This window comes from Epinephelus lanceolatus, chromosome 8, assembly GCF_041903045.1.
Source record: "Epinephelus lanceolatus isolate andai-2023 chromosome 8, ASM4190304v1, whole genome shotgun sequence".
Lineage (NCBI taxonomy): Eukaryota > Metazoa > Chordata > Actinopteri > Perciformes > Serranidae > Epinephelus > Epinephelus lanceolatus.
The window spans coordinates 8,311,252-8,329,917 of NC_135741.1; the positions used below are offsets into that span (position 1 = coordinate 8,311,252).

Genomic DNA, 18,666 nt, shown 5'->3' on the forward strand with positions numbered 1-18,666 from the left:
CTGTTTAACTTATAAGAAGGCGGGGATTTGAACACAGTGTTGATCATGTTTCCTCTTTGATTTGATGCTACTGGGATATTTTCAACTGATGTTTATTCAGTTATTACTATCGCCCCTGTCAGTGTTTAGATCCTTTACTTAAAGGATAGTTCGGGTTTTTGATGTGAGGCTTGCAAGCTTTTATTTATAGTCAGTGCATTACGTACAGTAGATGGCGGCCGTTGCGCTTTGTGTTTGCAGAAAAAGACAGGACTAGCACCCCATGAGATCAGCTATGCACTGCTGTGGATTAGGGTTAACAGAAACACGTAATTTAACCACTTAAAAACACGCCTACCTAGAGAATTTAATATCAGTCTAAGTGGACGCGAGACTGAGAATATTTTCACAGCTTTACCTCACTGTCAGACAGATGCTACATTTTCTCAACTGTCCATGTTCATACGCAGAAACACCAAACTGTGCTCCCACTGCATTATGATGCAGGTCAGCTGTTTGTGTCAGAGTCAGAGAGCTGCTGCTGCCTGGATCTGGTTACAACCCAACCTCAAGATCCTTCCGAATAAGGAGACGCCTGCACTTCACACTTCACTGGTTGTTTGGTAAGTCATTATGCCATGGCCACAGGCATTACATTTTCAGGTTGTCTGTCCATCCATCTGTACGTATGTACCATTCTTGTGAACCTAATGTCTCAAGAACACCTTGAGGGCTTTTGAAAAAAATAAATAAATAAATAAAAAAATCGATGAACTCATTAGGTTTTGGTGGCCCTAGGTCAAAGGTCAGGGTCTCTGTGACCTCGTCTGTCTTATTCTTGTGAACACCATATCTCAAGGACCTGTGGATACGTCCATTTCTTCACGCTCGGCATAAACGTCCGCTTGGACTCAATGATGACTTGATTAGAATTTGGTGGTCAAAGGTCAAGGTCGCTGTGATCTTGTGTCCATTTCATTCTCATTAACATGATATCTTAAGAACGACTCAAGGGAATTTCCTCAAATTTGGCACAAACGTCCACACAGACTCAACAATGAATTGATTAGAATATGGTGGTTGAAGGTTGAGGTCAAGGCCACTGTGACATTAGAAATCATGTTTTTGGCTAAAACTCAAGAACTCATGTGTGCTTATCATGATAAAAGTTCACCAAAAAAGTCAAATAATGAAAAAGTGATGAGATTTTATATACAAAAGGTCAAAGGTCAGCTTCAGTGTCACATCACAATGTTCTGCACAAACACATTTCTGGCCATTATTCAACATCATATCTCAGGGACAGAAAGGGAGACATTTGGTCAGATACTGAATTGATGACTTTAATCTTCAAAGTCCATCTTGAAACTGTGCTGATTGTATAGATCGTCTGTGCTGCTGAGGGGAGGAAGTATGAAACATCCATGTTTCCATAGACATGTATGCAAAATATATCTTCAGCTTGACTGTGCGGAGGCATACAATCGCAAGGCAGCAATTTTAGTTTCATTTATTTGTAGGTATATAGCATAATTTTACCTGATGGTTCGGTATAGCAGTAGAAAGTGTCTCCCTTATTTGATGATGGTTTAACATAATCTTCTTGAGAGTAATGTTCATTGCAAACACTGAGTTGTTTCAGTCTTACAGAAATCTTTAGAAAAGTAAAGTTTCATTTCAGCTGGATTGTGCAACAGCTCCTTCTGACACAAACAGCTGACCTGCAGTGTAATACAGTGCACTGCACACCTGGGTGTTTTGTGTGGGAATATGGAAGTTATATGGTCGAAGAAATGTAGCACCAAAGGAAAGGGCTGTCTGACAGTGAGGTAAGGCTGTGTCCACTTAGACTGATATTTTTTGGTAGGCCTTTCTTTAAGTGGCCTAAATACATTTTGCTATTAACCATAATTCACAGCAATGAATAGCTGAGCTCCTGGGGTGCTAGTCCGGTCATTCTCTCAAAGGCCCTGACACACCACGCTGACGGTCAGCTGTTGGTCAAAGTTGAGCCGTTGGTGAGCGTCTGTCGCCCTCATTGGTGCAGTGTGTCCCGACGGTTGCCCCTTGTAGGCTCCCGTCGGCTCTTTTTTTTTGGCTGATTTAACATGTTGAACCTGCAGTGATAGCAAAGCCCATTGTTGAATGAAATCACTCTGACTGGCGCTTCAGCTCAGCAGACGAGAAGAGAAATGGAAGTGAGAGAAGTAAACAAACACCTAAATTCAAGAGGGAGTGAGACCATAAAAAAAACTTCTTACATAAGGTAAGATTTTTTTTCTTTAGCCATTGATCTCTTTAGCATAAATGTTTGGTGATGGTTTGTATTATTATTCACTTGTACACGGCAAATGCTCTGTTCTTTCAACACTGGATAGTGTCGTTAACGAGCTAACTAGCTAACTAGCCTCAAGATGGTCTTCCAGTTTCCCTGTTTTAATGGCGCGTCCCAGGCAACCTGTAAATCATGTTTTTACAACCTTCTACCCGTGACAGTGCACTGGAACGGCAGTCAAACCCGTAACTTAGCACCCATGAACTTGTACCAGATCGATGTACTCCCAGTTACGCTTTCTGACGTCACACATCCCTCTAAACCAAATACCTTACTCCTCTAAACAACAATGGCAGCCCTATGGATGCAGTGTTGATGCAGGTGATACACAGTGAGAAATAGACATAAAATAACCCTAATGTTAACGCATTATTGGCAGCCGCTCTAACAGCTGGTTTCCAGTGCAAGAATAAATCAATACAAAATACGTTTCCAAACACACAGATAACATAAAATCAAAAGTATAATAGCATCTGTGACCTTATGCACTGCTCCTCCTCCGTTTCGCTCAAATGAGAAAGGAACCGGCACCTTTGGTGACAGAAGTGATCATAAACAAACATAAACCCCGCACGGTCCGCCATGTTGCTTTGAGAGTTTGGCATGACTTGCCTGGAACGCTATGAAGTCGTGACTTGAAGTGGTGACTTACGGGCTCAGAAACTTGCCTGGAACGCAGCATTATTTCCTCTCACATAGGTGCAGAAAGTACGTGTTGGTTGACTGTTGGCTGTAGTCTTTGCGGTATGTTCATGTGCAACTTTTTTGGCTGGGAAACGGCAACGTCGGGCAACGCAGCAGAGAGCCTTCATCACTGCTAGCTCTCTGAAAATGGTTTGGTGTGTCTGGGCCTTAAAGGGATAGTGCACCCCAAAATGAAAATTCAGCCAGTATCTACTCACCCATATGCCGACGGAGGCCCTGGTGAAGTTTTAGAGTCCTCACATCCCTTGCAGAGATCGGCGGGGGAAGCGGCGAGCACACCTAATGGCAGACAGCGCCCCAGACTAACGTCCAAGAACACAAAATTGAATCCACAAAGTATCTCCATACTGCTCATCCGTAGCAATCCAAGTGTGCTGCAGCCGCGACATAAAAAGTTGTTTCGAAAAACGTCATATGAACTCTGTTTTTAGCCTCATTGTAGCCTGTAGCTCTGACTGTTTCTCTGTGCTCCTCGCTCACGTGTGCGCGCTCAGGGTGATCGGTGATCTCTGAAGAGCAGCAGTCTCGTCAGTACTGATGTCCAGATTCTCAAGTGCAGGCATCGCCAATTCCCAGTCTGAGCAGCAAAGACTTTCCTCATCTGTTGGCATTGCTTTGCGTTTGAAACAACTACACCACCAGGTTTCCAGTGCTCGACTCCGGTATTCAACTTTTTATGTCGCAGCTGCAGCACACTTGGATCACTATGGATGAGCAGTATGGAGATACTTTGTGGATTCAATTTTGTGTTCTTGGACGTTAGTCTGGGGCGCCGTCTGCCATTAGGTGTGCTAGCCGCTCCCCCCGCCGATCTCCGCAAGGGATGTGAGGACTCTAAAACTTCACCAGGGCCTCCATCGGCATATGGGTGAGTAGATAATGGCTGAATTATCATTTTTGGGTGCACTATCCCTTTAAGGGTTAGAATTTTCTCAACACGTAGAGGAACATCCTTCAGTTCATCACAAACATTCAAAATCAACACATCACTGAACAGGAAGAGTGTGAAAAACTATAATCTGTAAATTAACTAAAGCTCTCAGAGAAATGTAGCGACGTAAGAATATTTTCCTCTGAGATATAGTATTAGTATAAAGTTGCAAGACATGGAAATACTCTGGTGAAGTACAAGTACCTCGAATTTGAAAGCACAGTTCATTCCACCTCTGCCCTCTGTTATTATTCTGCTGACTTCCTCTGTGTTTTATCCGTCTGCTACATTATATATTATTTCACCTCATACTCATGTGTATTGTGATGTAAAGTTTACCTCGAACTGCAGCGTATAGATAGGGTTATTATTAATGTGGAAGTGAGGGAAGATGTTGGAGGCTTCTCTCAGTAATGGTGCATTATCTTTTTTATGGCAGGTTATTTCCCAGCTGCCTTCATGATGCAATATATACGTTAACAAGGAACCAGTGGCGTTATTTGTCTGACATACTGGACATCTTTGGACAACACCCTCTGAATAATGTAGAAGTGGGAAGACGTGCTGCACCCCAGGTCTATTTTCCTCCAACATTAAAGCTGTTACATCGGCACTGTTTGCAGCACTGGAAGGAAATCACTGAGGTGGCTTTGTTTTGACATCTAAGCACCATCTTGTGAATGTGAATACAGGTAGGCAGCAAACTTGTTTGCATTAACAGGACCGCAGGGCAAATGAAGGGGGCGAGTCAGTATCAGCTGTAGCAGAAGCAGACAAGTAATTGACTCTTTTGAAAAACCGCAGCCAGAAACGATTTGTTATTTGCCTGTTAATCAGGACTGCCAAAGAGGAGAAGATCCAATCTTGAGTAACAGGAAGCGTAGTAGACCCCCAGACCCAACCTTTGAGAGGAAGCCCGGGGTGGGGGCTACAATAAGCTCTCAATTATCTGAGATATCTGGGAACAATAGCCTGCCAATGTAGACAGCGTCGTATTTACGCCCTGCTTTAACTGAATTAAGGAGGCGAGCTGAGATCTGCTTAAACTCAATATCACTTTGTAATTAGAAAAGCATGAAATCATTTTTCTGATTCGTCACAGGGTTTATTGAATTACTATAATTAATGGTTAAGAACATAATTAAGGGATAAGGTCAAGCAGGTTCACATATAGTTCAATATAATTCAGTGGAAAAAGTCAAGGCAATTAGGTTTTTCTCTCGGGTTTTTTTTTTTTTTTTGCTTCAAAGCCTTGATTTGATAATAAACACATCTGAGTGTTCACTTACTCTAATTACCCAATATGAAAAATTAATTTGAATTGAATCCTCAGAGGTTTAGGATCAGCTGCTCGAGGTATATTTGCTTTTATTGAGCTTCAATAGTCTCCCAACAGAAACATTCAAGCAACTTTTACATCCCAGCTCACACTTAGTTACATCAAACTGACAGTTGGTGCAAAGTTTTAAACTGTATATAAAATGAACACATATCCAGTGGTCCCTTTACTTTACTTGATTATTTCATTTTTATTCAACTCAGTACTTCCACTCCACAACATTTCAAATGGAAATATTGTATAATATTTAAGGCTGTACTTTCAATTATCTGACTGGAGTACAATTAGTTTTCATTTTTCATTCTTTGTTATGAGTTACTTTATGGATTAAGATTTTAAAACAAAACATGATCAGCTTATAAAATATGATACTGTGCTACAGAATACAACATACACTAAACCAGAACCAGCAGCTAGGCACTATGCTTCTGCGACAACGCCGTCCCAATATCAGTGGTAATCACTGTATGTGTGCAGTGTAAAATGGCAGCGTTGAGCTAGCCAGTGGGATACACACATGTACTAACATGCATGCACAATCTGATCATTTTACCGCGACAAACCACAGAGAAACTCAGATTACAACAATCAAAGAGGTAGCATGACTTCACTCTCTGCTCAGGGCATCACAATCTCTGAACCCATTCAGTCTGATGATGATAAAGTTTCTGGGGGTGAAGGCCAATATTTCAGGCCGATCCGGTGTAGTCATCAGATATCCAAGCCAAGACCTACTCTTATGTGTGCCAATCATTTCGGACTAATCTCTATATACAGATATCTGCATATGAATGCAGATAAATAAAACAAGCTAATAAAAAGCCTAACTGCAATCGCCAATGGACCCTGATTGCATTTCGCTTCTTCACACAGACTGTTACCATCATTAAAACATGATTTGTCAGTACAACTCGGGTAACCAGAACACTTCTGATACCCAAATGTTGTCCTGTCCCTACAGATGCTGTGTATTTATAGAAATTAAGGATGCCATTACTCCACTATATCTTTACATGGATAACACTGGTTTGCTGCTATATTAATGCCCTGATGCTGCTTACAGAACCTTTAAGAGGTCTAAATGTGCTCCACCTCCACCAGTGTAACATTAAAATGCTGTGTCTGTAATATAATATATATATAGAGACCAAAATGTGTCCCCCTTGTAAACCTGCAGTCCCTCCATTGAGAATTAGGAAACACTGACGGACTGTTTCTTTCAAACAGTGCAGCATTTGTAGCACTGGTAAGCAGACCTGGACACTTACAAACCAACTGCATGTGTTAAATCAGTGGTTCCAAACTGGTGTGTCACAGTCCAGAAGTGGGTTGCAGGTTCATTCTGAATGGACCGCAGGTGACTTGCAAACATGTCAAGTTTGTAAAAAACACTTTATTTTTAAGTTTGTGAATTTCTTTTACTTTGTTGGTTGTTTCCTGTTGTAGAGTTAGTGACTAACAGACAGCTCCTTGACAGAAACAGCAAACTAGCTCGATGACATGGCCAAACACAAGTATGACACTGAATATATTAAACTGCGTGGACCTTGAACTAATAACTAAGGTGAAATTTGGACTAGGCTTGTCACGATATCAGAATTTCAGTAGTCGATACCAATACCAGTGAATCTCCACAATTCTCGATACTCATTTGACAGCACGATAAAAATCAAAAAACAGAACTCATGTATTTCTATATTCACTACTTTATTAAAACTGTTTCAAACTTTAATTCTAAGGCCTCATTTACACCGCAAGCAATCCACAAGCATTGCGGCAGCACACGTGTATTCACACCAATACCGAACAGATGGTGGCGGTAGTGCACTGTGTTTGCAAATCTCCAATAAACCCCAAAGAAGAAGTGAGTTTGGACCCAAAGCCCAGGGTGGACAGGTTCGCGTGCCAGTGATTATTCCAACACCTGGAGAATTAATATTTAGCATTACATATAGGTAAGTACATGAAACATGTGCCTGTCAGGTCTTGCTTGGTCAAGGGGGAGATATCTACGGTGGCCGAGAGAGGTCACAACACACACAAACTCATGTTTTTTGTTGAATACCGTGACCATTCACTCGCGAGTCGCGCAAAAAAAACGGTGTGTCTTCTATTTTTGAGCTTGCTCGCGAAAGCAGCGCGACTCGAGCAGCGCGTAGAACGGATGCGGTGCAAATGCTCTAACCTGTCAACATGCTCGCCGAAATGAAAACGTGAGTAAACAGCGACCGTTTGCAAGCACTAGGCGAACGCATCACTTGCGGTGTAGGAGGCCTATCCCTCTCCACACAGGACTCCTACTACCTGACTTTTCAACAAGCAGAGGTGTTGTGGCTCCAGCAGCACTTGTAAAAGCCATTGTTTCTAGCAAAGACGATGGAGAACAGGGGTTCCTCTTTGGCGCTCATCCTCGGCACCGACTGACGCGCGTATACTGCCCCCGTCAGTTCCGACATGAATCAACATGGCCTGCTGAGGGCAAAGTTGTATCTGGTACTTAAGGTACCGAAAAAAAACAGGTACCTACGTATTTTTTGCTTGTTGGCATCGACTTGGTACTGAAGTGTCGGTTCTCATGACAACCCTAATTTGGACCCCGTGGCTGGACCAGTTGGGAATCACTGTGTTAAAGGGAAATTTCGGTTTATTTCAACCCATCTCCTATCGTCCTAAATTTGTTTCAAGTGACTAGTGACATAGAAATAATAGTTAGCATGTTAGCCGTTAGCCTAGATACAGCCGTAGCGTCAGACCTGATAAAACGTAAGTGAACAGGCAACCTTCAAGTGCAAAGTTAGTCCACTAAACAAGCTTTTTTTCCACAAAGACCGACTCATATCATTAGGATAAATGTCAGAGAACATATAGAAAACGACATGTTAACGTGTTGTCTTACCTTACCGGTGTGCTGCCATGTTTGTTTACCATCTAGCTCTGCTTTCCAAAGCGCGGCCGAAATATATCTTGCAAACTCTAAAGCCCAGCTGGATACTAACGTTACTCCAGGTGGAGGTGTCTCGTACTCGGTCACATCCAGACCTTGAAAATAAGGTTGCAACCGGTCCCATTCCTTGCAACAGAGGCATTCCTCTTCTGTGGGCACTGGGGCACAGCATTCACAGGTACACCACCAATCTCCAGAGCTACGCAGCCTTGCAGCAGCCATTCCTCCTCTCTCGTCCTCTACCTGTTGCGCCTCTCTCTCTCTCCTCCTCCATTCTTCAATTTCATGAAGCTCTTCGTCAGTGTATTCTGGCTCAAATAAATAAGGGCGGCCATCAAACTCTGCAAAATCAAATTCCTCCTCCACAAAGTCGAAGTCTGGCAAAAAGTCAGCCATTATTCTATAAATCTTTCATAAAATAAATGAATGAACTTTTCAGGCTACTGTCTGGTCCTGCCTTCCAGCTGTTGCTGCTTGTTCAGGCACGCTATGAGATCACTGCTTGTTCTTGCGATATTTCGGCCCCGCTTTGGAAAGCAGAGCTAAATGGTAAACAAACATGGCAGCACACCGGTAAGGTAAGACAACACATTTACATGTCGTTTTCTATATGTTCTCTGACATTTATCCTAACAATATGAGGTGGTCTTTGTGGAAAAAAAGCTTGTTTAGTGGACTAACTAACTAACGCCCCGGCTGTATCTAGGCTAACGACTAACATGCTAACTATTATTTCTATGTCACTAGTCACTTGAAACAAATTTAGGACGATAGGAGACGGGTTGAGATAAACCGAAATTTCCCTTTAAATCATCTCATGCGATCCTGCTCATCCAATCAAACCTCTGCATTCTGATAAGCATTGGGACTACAGTCAGTGAGATACACACAGGAAAGATGAGATCATGGGTATATAAAGAGACCTAGATACAGTGTTGGAGGCCGGCCTCTGTTCATTCCTATGGAAGTTGCTCAGTGGTGCATAAAGTCAAAATATCTCTATATCCGTTTTATGAAATTACCCAGATCTTTCGCATTGTGGGGCCCAAACAGCGAGCACACTACAGACTTATGCTAGCTGAGTGCAGCCGAGTGGCTAACTTCCAATTTAGCACTCTGCTAACTTGAATGAGGATAAAACTATTAAGTCTTGCAGCTCTTCTAGACATATGAAATGTTATCAGACCGTATGAATCAAATACTGATCGTGAACATTTCGTGGGGTTGTGACGCTCATAAAAATGTATCCACTGATTTACAGACGTCTCTTTCATAATGTAAGTCTATGGGAAAAGGTCTTTTTGGGTCCCATAGCATCACGTGTCCAACCTGAATGGTGTAATTCCACTATCTGCCACTATTTTAAATTGGCTTCAAAGCCCAGCTTTGTTCCTCGGGGCTTAGATGAGACGAGAGACAACCATAAAAAGAGAAAAAAAGAGAGTTTGGGAAAAGTAATTTCACATGGCGTGCTTTAAAGAGAGAAAAGTAGACAGCGAAAACAGAGCTTTTAATCAAGAATGGACACATGTTTATGTATTCATTATTCCCACGGGCAGTTTAAAACCAGTATGTGTCATTATATGTCCCGAGAGCGCGGTGATTACTGAAAGTGGAAGTGAAGCACCACTACCACACAAAGCAAAAAGCACTTTTTGGACAAACATGCCCACTCACATCCGAACTGAGGGCACGGAAAATAAAATATTTTGAATCACTGAATCAGACATGACAGCAGGAGTATTTTTACAGTACAATATTGATAAAAGTACTTCTACTGCACATACATATCAGCATTAGTTCACACTGTGCAGCCTCATGACTTGTTCTCCCTCCTCCCTGTCGTTGTTACTCCTGTTCACAGACATAGTTAAACCCTCATCATTACAGGTTGTAAACACTCAGGGATCACAATCTGAGCGACGGGGGGATTGTCGGTGGGAGCAGCGAGACCTGAGGAGTCACAGGTGGTTCAGCTCGAGGAGGACTTTATCACAGGAGACATTTTGACCTGCAGGGACCGAATCTGTCCAACTGTGAGAAAAACAAGCCCAGTGGTCGTTAGGTTTTTTCTGTTTGTGCAGACTCAGAGGAGGAGTGGCGGCGGGGGCTTTACAGTCACATTGAGGGTGGGGGGTGGGGGTGTGGCAGGGGAGTGATGTGGTAACAGAGCAATGAAGAGACAGGAGGTGGAGGAGGGGGCGTTTTTTTTTTTTTTTTTTCCTAGGCTCTGGTTAGTTGTTGTGTTTCTTTGTGACTTGCTTTCTGTAGCGTATGTATGTATGTGATGCAATAATTCTGCCCCTCCATCACCTGGGGACAAATATGATTCATTAAGTCCTCACACATTACTGCACACACACATTAGTACGCATACAACATGTTCATGCACTTACCATGGTCCTGCTTACACACACAAACTGAGGCACACACACACATTTGTACATACACTCAAGTGTGTTTGTGCATAAACACATTTGAGACACCGTGGAAGGAGAATCAGCCGAGGACGGAGACAAGTTGAATTCATCTTCTGCATGTTAGGTTGCTGCTGCTGCTGCTGCTGCTGCTGCTGCTGCTGCTGCTGCGTGTGTGTGGGTGTGTTAGTCCCCTTGGATAAGCACACACTCGGCTGAGGATGCAGCTGGGAGCATGAGTTCTGACCGAGAGGAGTATGACATGGTCTGTCAGAAAGCTGTGACCTTAATTGTTGACCTTTGCCTGCACAACAGCTCACTGTTGGACCAGGACACCTGTCAGGATTACCTCTTCCTGTTGTCCACCCACAGCTCTGACCACAAAGAATTGGGTAAGGACTATAATTAACTCCTGATCTATACTGGGGTGAGAGGCTGCAGCTCTCCTCGTGTGCTTTGTAAGTCTCCATGCTCGTCTTTTCCTCAGAAGAAAGCTCATTTTGTAAATGCCACGGCTAAAATCGAATTTTATTGCCAGTTAACATGTGGTTTTACTTCTTTCCCCTGCTGTTTATCACACGTGCAGTCACAGATGGTTTCTCAGATAGAGCTTCGACTGAGCCATTAATACATCCTTAATGAGTTTTTGTGACCCCGGGGCAACAGGGAGCCATAGGTGTGTAAAACAAACTCACATTGACTCCCCAGTTTGCTCCAGAGAGCAGCGCATCTATACCGTTAATAGATAAGCCTTCGGGCTGACTAATGCCAGCTGATGCTGTCCTGACCACTCAGGCTTACCGAAGAAAAAGAGATGAGAAACAAACAAACCTCTTTAGAAATGTATCTCGCTGTGCCCAGGTTAAAAGCATCACGCAGCAGTGCCGTGTGTTTAATCTGCTCTGCAAAGTTTCAACATCCTGAAGTGGATTTTTTGAGTTATTCATGAGGGTTGATTTACACATCTGTTGCCGCCTCGTGCATCTGTTGCTTTGGCACTTGTGGTTGGCTTCATCCCCGTTAAAGGAATAATCCCTCTCGTCAGACGCATTATTAATGGAGACGCTCTTGTGTGCTTTAATATTTGTTGTGTGTGAATATTAGTTGTGAAAATGTAATGTTTGATCTGGCAAACATTGACTGACCTGGTGAATTTAGTGTTATGCTGCAGAGAACACTACACAAGATGTGATGAAAGGGTGTGTGGAGAATTGTAGCTTGATAGATTTAGACAGACAGGCGTCCCTGAGCTCTGACAGTGTTCAGATTGTTTTGATATCAGAGCTTAAACATTAAAATATCTCCGTGTACAATTTGAAAAACAGCACTTTATTTTTATCTGGATTAACTGGATTTAAAATATCTACGCAGTAAATATATTACCAAATATAATTCCATGCTAGTTATGTGATCTGTTGCATATTAGACACCCATAACTGCTAATCCAGCTGATTTTTTATTTCCTCTTCCAACGAGTGAGTCTGGCTGTTCGTCAGCAGGTGCACAAGAAAGAAGAAATATCATTTGTAGCTGCTTTTTCGAGGATGGGTCCCTGTTCACAGAGTTCATGTCACACCAATCCTGACCAAATCCACTGTCAACTCACATCATTCTCAGCGGAGGAATTGAACGTACATCACAGTGCCACTGGCATCCACTACTGAGCTGTGGGGACATTAAATGCCATTGCATGTTATGCAGCCATTGATGTGGATTATTTCTGCCACATGGAAGCTAAAGACAAGCTGCTTCCCATAGTGTTGGAGGATGTGCAGGTTGAGGGGGGGTTGTATGAAATGTCTCCTTGTATATATTTTTAGTTTCTATAATTCATAGGTCCCACATAGAGCACTATGTGGCTGTTCAACAAACAGGAATTTAAAGAAACAGACCATGAATGTGCTGAGGCTACAACTTATTATTCCTTCCCTTCTTATAACACACGACTAAAAACTACACTAACTGAACGATATAATTTTCTTACCATACTACTAGTTAGTTTGTTTTTGCTAACACATCAGTACACACATCCTTTGCTTTGATTTGCGGACTCATCTGGTAAACAAAGTACAATTTTGATGTACTTTTACTTGAGTATCTCCATTTAAAGCAAGTTTAAGCTGCTACTCCACTACAATTAAGGGAAATATTTCATTTCTTAATTGACGAAATTTATCTGACACGGGTTAAGCTACTTTTCAGATTAAATTTCACACAGAAAATGTATCAGGAATTTTCAAAATGATATGCTATCAAGGTTTGAACTACCAAAAAGTATCAGATATATATATATATATATATATATATGTACGGTAACATTACATTGACAGGGGCCATTTTGCTGCCTAATGAGTACTTTTAAGCCCAATTTCCACCAAACACTTTCGTCATAGTACCTTCGGAACCAAAAGTAACCCTTCAGACATGATACCTAGACCCTTCATCCACTAAGTGTTTCCACCACAAACAGTTCTAGCTGTATTTCCTCATCAGCGGTGACACAGATGGAAGTCTGCACCTCGTTTCTCATCCACACACGAGGCTGCACGCTGACATTTTCAGAACAAAATAAAACAGGCTGCAGTGAGAGTCTCTCTCCATGGGATATTTAAAAATAGCAGGTTTGTGCATTTTTTCCTTCTCAGGCAAGCTCGGGGGTTTAGTGTTGCTGTAGCCCACAGGAAAGATGCTCCATGATGCTTTTTTTCTCTAATTGAGGACTAGAATATATACGCAGTTCACATAGTCTACTTGAACTTAATATTTTTTCATGCTTGAAGATCCACTAATTTCTAAAGGTGTAGGCCATCTTACAGAGACAAAAAAACAACTTAAGTAATGGTCATAGTTGTCCTATTGAAATTTAACAGCCGGTATACACTGTGCGATTTTGGGCTGTCCCAGATGAAAGATGGCCATCGTGGGAGAAATGTGGCGATATCTTTGGTCGTGGCTCTAAAACGGTGGTCTTACGTCGCACTGTGAGACAGGTTCAAGGACGGCCGTTGTCAACATCTTGCGACCAAAGATAACCTGAGATAAAATTCTGACAGTGTCAGAAATTTAGGATGACTATCTCACAGTGTGACAGCTGCTACGACCTACGTCTTCTAATCAACCAATAGAAATGCAGCACGAAATGACACAATGGTCACCGGCGCTAAACCCAAATAAATGACCGCTTGCCATGGAGGTAAAACGAACAAAAAAACGAACTCCCAGACAGAGGAAAGTTTGGTAGAGCTGTGGCAGCAGAAGCCTTGTTTATTAATGTTTCCTCCAGCTGCTATCATGACCGCGAGAAAAAAGATGCTGCATGGAAGGCCATCGTACAATCTGCACACATCAAACTTGACGTCGTACCAAAGTTTATTAGATCCACGTCTCACAGTGTGTCATGCAATGGTCTTATAAGATTGCTAAAATCGCAGTGTATAGAGGGCATAAGGTGTGCGTCACGTCGTCACCTCATGCAACAAGTAAACGTTCCACCTTAAAAGTCGCTGGCAGTTGGCCCAGTGAATGAAGTTATTTTTTCTCAGACTCCAGCTGCTGTGAGAGGCAGCAAAACATCCTTTCATTTTATAGTTACAGTTCACTAATGAAGCTCTCCACAGTATGAACAGTGGTTACATGAGCCTCAAAACCAGACACAACTCAGCCCTGAGCAGAGTGACTGTCCTCTACTGACCAATCAGACTGCAGTGTTCACAGCTCCACCTTTTAGTACCAGATCTGTGTGCTAGGTACCCCAACAGAGGGGGGACCAAAAATGGAGACGGTACAGAACAGTTCCATTGGTACCAAAATGCATACCGAACTGAAATGAACTGTACTACTGGTATCTTAAGCACTTTTTGTTGCTAATTTTCATGCACTTGCTAAGGTACTTTCTTAACAATATTTTTTAAACTAATATCCTAGTACTTTTTTCATGTGGGCAGCTGGGGCCTTGGAGGTGGAGCCGGTTTGTCCACTAGTCGGAGGATCAGCGATTCAATCCCCTTCGACATGTCTAAGTGTCCTTGTGCAAGATACTGAACCCCAAATTGAATGTCTACAACTGAGTAGCAGGTGGCATCTTGTACGGTAGCCTCTGTCACCACTGTGTGAATGTGACTCGTAGTGTAAAAGCGCTTTCAGTGGTCAGAAGACTAGAAAGCTGCTTCACAAGTGCAGGTTTACTATTTATTCACGAGGTAATAACTTAGTAGTTACTATCTTTTCTTATTGGTACTATATGAATGCCTAGATTTTATTACCATCTAGTTTCCTGGTAGGTTTCCATGTACTCACTAAGTAACCTATTAACTTCTTACTTACTAGCCAGGTCTTTTGGTACTTTCCTAATAACTAGATTTTGTTACCATTCTGTTTCCTAGTTAAAACCAGGTAATTAGCAGACTGTAAAATAAAGGGTTACTAATATTTTAACGCAGGTCTTTTACTTGTGACAGAGTGTTTTTACAATCTGATATTGTTATTTGTCAGTAAAAGATCCAAATAAGTCTTTCACTTCTGACCAGTACTCTAATGTCATCTTTTTAACGTTTTAGCCATCATCTCTGCGGTCCAAAAAAAATCCCGTCTCTGTCCTGCTGTTATTACAGACATGTTAGAGCTAACTGCAACCTCTCAACTCACTCGGGGTCTCTTTTGTCCGGCACAGACGTTCAGCACACAGTGGACCTCAAGCTTATGGGAAATGGTCTTTGTTGAAGGCCTCTCAAAACAGAGTTGTTAAATAAACAATGATATTAGACAAAGGAAAACACAAAAAAGCAAATTCATGAAGACTCAATTGCGGCCGCTGATGGCACCATGAATTATGCATCACTTGGCAACTGCTATCTGCTTCATCTCAAGGTCTGATTCACAAAAGATACTGCACCAAAGGTGTAACACAGGGGTTAAAGCAAGAAAACATTTTGTGCCTGAAATGTGGAGCACAGAAGATTTGTGTGCCTGAAATCTGAAATCTTTTCCGGAGCGGGGGGCTTGGTGTTGTGGTCACAAAATGAAGAAATAGAAATGTATGTGTTGCAAAGGAACGTGTTTAGTATTAAAACGAACAAAAAGATTATAGCTTTAGTAGTTACTTTTCAGATTAAACTTTTATAGCATAATGAGTTTATAAATAAAGATTAAACTTTCAGTGGTTACCAGACTTTTTGACTTATAGCTCCTACATCTCTTTTTGCCTTGGTGCTATTTATTATTAGAAGCTAAATCATTTAGGCTGTTTGCAAAATTGTATCACGCTTGATGTGAATTAAACAGGCAGTTACGTCGAAATTTCACCTCTGGGCAAGCATGTCATCATTGAAATGGATCATATAACGTTGTGGTGGTGACTTTAAAACTTCAGCATAGAGGATTTTTATTGCAACCTTCGTTTCTGTCTGGTTTCTGTTACCTTACCTTCAAAATTACCGCTGGCTTACCGGAGCCTCTCCTGCTCTGTCTGTGCTCTGTGTCTCAATGTGACATGATGTGAAAGCATGCACAGGCGTCAGTGTTGATTGGCTATCACTTGTGCCGTGTAACCAATCAGAGGGGGCTGTAGGTGGGACATTGTTACAAAGCTCAGTGCAGTGGGGACTGCAGGCAGGGAGGGAGACGGCTGTATCAGAGCCAAAGGGGCGAGTTTTAAAATACATTTATTTGATTGGTTCTCGATGAAAAAACGTCCGATGCCGATTATGGTAAACAGTAGGCTGTGTTTACTCGCACACTGTGCACCTAAATCATTTTCCCGGTTCGCACATATGTATATATTTTTAGGGGCAAATGCGAGTGAAATGCTCACACTGCAGAGCACTTCTGCCTGTGCCGGACAGAAACTTCGCCATGCCGGAAATCCGGCGCTGTGCTGGAGAACTTTAACCCCTGTATAACAGCACACATAATGTTTTGCACCTAAGTACTATAAAATACAACTGGAACTTCAGACCAAGAGCTACAGGTCCTGAGATGCAGCAACCTGTTGTCATTCCCAGGTCATCAAATACACATGCTTTGTCTCTTCCCTCTGCAACTGATAGCAACACAAAGGGCACCGTTTATCTATGTGATGCACAGCTGCAACACATTGTAATGTGATTTAAGTTGTAAAACAGTGGTGGTTAGATTTAGACAACAGACCTACTTAGTTAGGGTTAGAAAAAAGATCATGTTTTGGGTTAAATACTTATGTTTCACATGATTAAAGTGTGCAAACCACGTAACGTTACATTAAAATAACAGTGACTTGTCTACTGGGTGAGCGTCCAGTTTTGACGCTGGTTGCAGCGGCATTCCTCAAAACTTCAGGGAAGGAATTTAAATGTAACAGAGAGTCTGTGCTGTTGGTGTTTTCAAACACACACCTTCATACTGTTATGAAAGATGAGTGTGACACCCATTATAAATGTGCCTCTCTTACCACCAGCTCCCTAAAGACACTGATAACTTCACTGTACCTGTGTGTGACTGTTTGTGCTGACCTTCGTGAAAGGGACTGCTTTTTAAATTTGGCTCATTTGCGTAGAAAGGGGCCGGTTTGGGGCAAAATGTTACATTAATACATGTTGCTTTATTTAAATATGTGCAAACAGCACAGTAGCACAGAGATGCTTTTTGCTTGGCAGCACAGTTGAGGATGCATTTCACGTTTCACTTTGCAGGTGTTTCGAGAATTATCCAGTTTCTTTTTGTCTTATTTGTGCAGATTAAAAACTGCATAAGCCATGAAATCCTTTTGTGAATTCACCCCTGAGTGTCTTGGAGCCTGACAATGACTTTGCAGGTGTTCAAATAACAAACTAACAAAAAGTAATTTCTGGTGGTAATAGATGTAAAGTTAAACCAAAAGTGTGTTCAGGGAGAACACAAAGCAAATTTCAGAGGGCGATGGAAAGTCACAATTAGACACACATTTACTCAGCGAAGTGCAGATTTATGTGAACATGCATCTGTGCGCATTTGAAAAATAATGTTTCAACCTGAGTGAAGCATTTGTGAGTATTCCAGGTCCTGAAAATCTACTTTATAAGTGGACAGAGGTGAAAAGGAGAAGGAGAGAGACTGGAGGGAAATAAAGCTTGCACTAGTAGACACTAGTTAGCTTAGCTTATTAGCTTCAAATTTTTCAAGTGAAATGGATAATTAGCAGCACGGCGGTAAAATTGGTAAATCATAAACAGTTGATAGCTGCACAAAATGTAGCTAGAATCCAAATTTCATTTACACTTTTAACTGTGTCAAACTTGTAAAGTGTGCTGCATGTTTTCAGTTTCTCATTACTCCATAAACTCACCTCAAGATGCACATTCACAGTTTACAAAACTCAGTCGCCAGAGCAATTTATGTTTATGCACAAAAATTTGGTCATGGTTGGGAAAAGATCATGTTTATGGCTTAAAACACCTGGCTTTGGTGCCACAACAGCCGCTGGAAATGCTGCTGATGTCTTGCTGGAAAAACAACTGTTCTTCTTGTTTATTGGTCTTGAACAGTGCCTTGCAGCTTGGCAGCCATTTCACGGGGTCACGCCATCCACCATTCCCTCCATCTCCACCTCCACCTCCCCATGACAAAGCACGTATACTCCATCACTTTGGAAACGTTGATATGATCCATATGAAACATGCAAACCTAACATAACCGTGGTTTGCAGAAACACAAACCCAGTATTTTCTTCTGGTGACTCAACATGTTTTCATCCCAACTCGTCAAATGCTGTTGCTTTGACTTACATGTGCAAATATGAAGCACTAGGTAACCTAAATCCTGCGTCTGTTTCGGACATTCAGGTGGTGGGACATTCATCGTGTCTCTTTAAAGCAGCTGTGCGGAACTTTTTACCATTCATAAAACTGTCCCTAGTTCGTATCACCTCCCCTTGAAGATCTGCATATTTATTTGAACCCAACAGCGACAAAAAAGCTTTTCTCTATATGGCTATTTAGCGTAGCCTGGCTCGGGTCGGACACAGCGGAAGTCAGCAAACCAGAATATGGCACCCGGAGGCAGAAG

General features: G+C 42.0%; 1 protein-coding gene across 1 annotated transcript in view; it reads left to right on the top strand.

Annotated features, from left to right (window-relative positions):
* The first annotated feature begins 10,790 nt into the window (after nt 1–10,790).
* syt6a (synaptotagmin VIa) overlaps nt 10,791–18,666 on the top strand; it is a 106,802-nt gene continuing 98,926 nt past the window's right edge. The window contains exon 1 of the mRNA XM_033630193.2: nt 10,791–11,042. Within this exon, the coding sequence (XP_033486084.1) occupies nt 10,886–11,042 (157 nt within the window). The 5' untranslated portion in view covers nt 10,791–10,885. The remainder of the gene's footprint in view (nt 11,043–18,666) is intronic.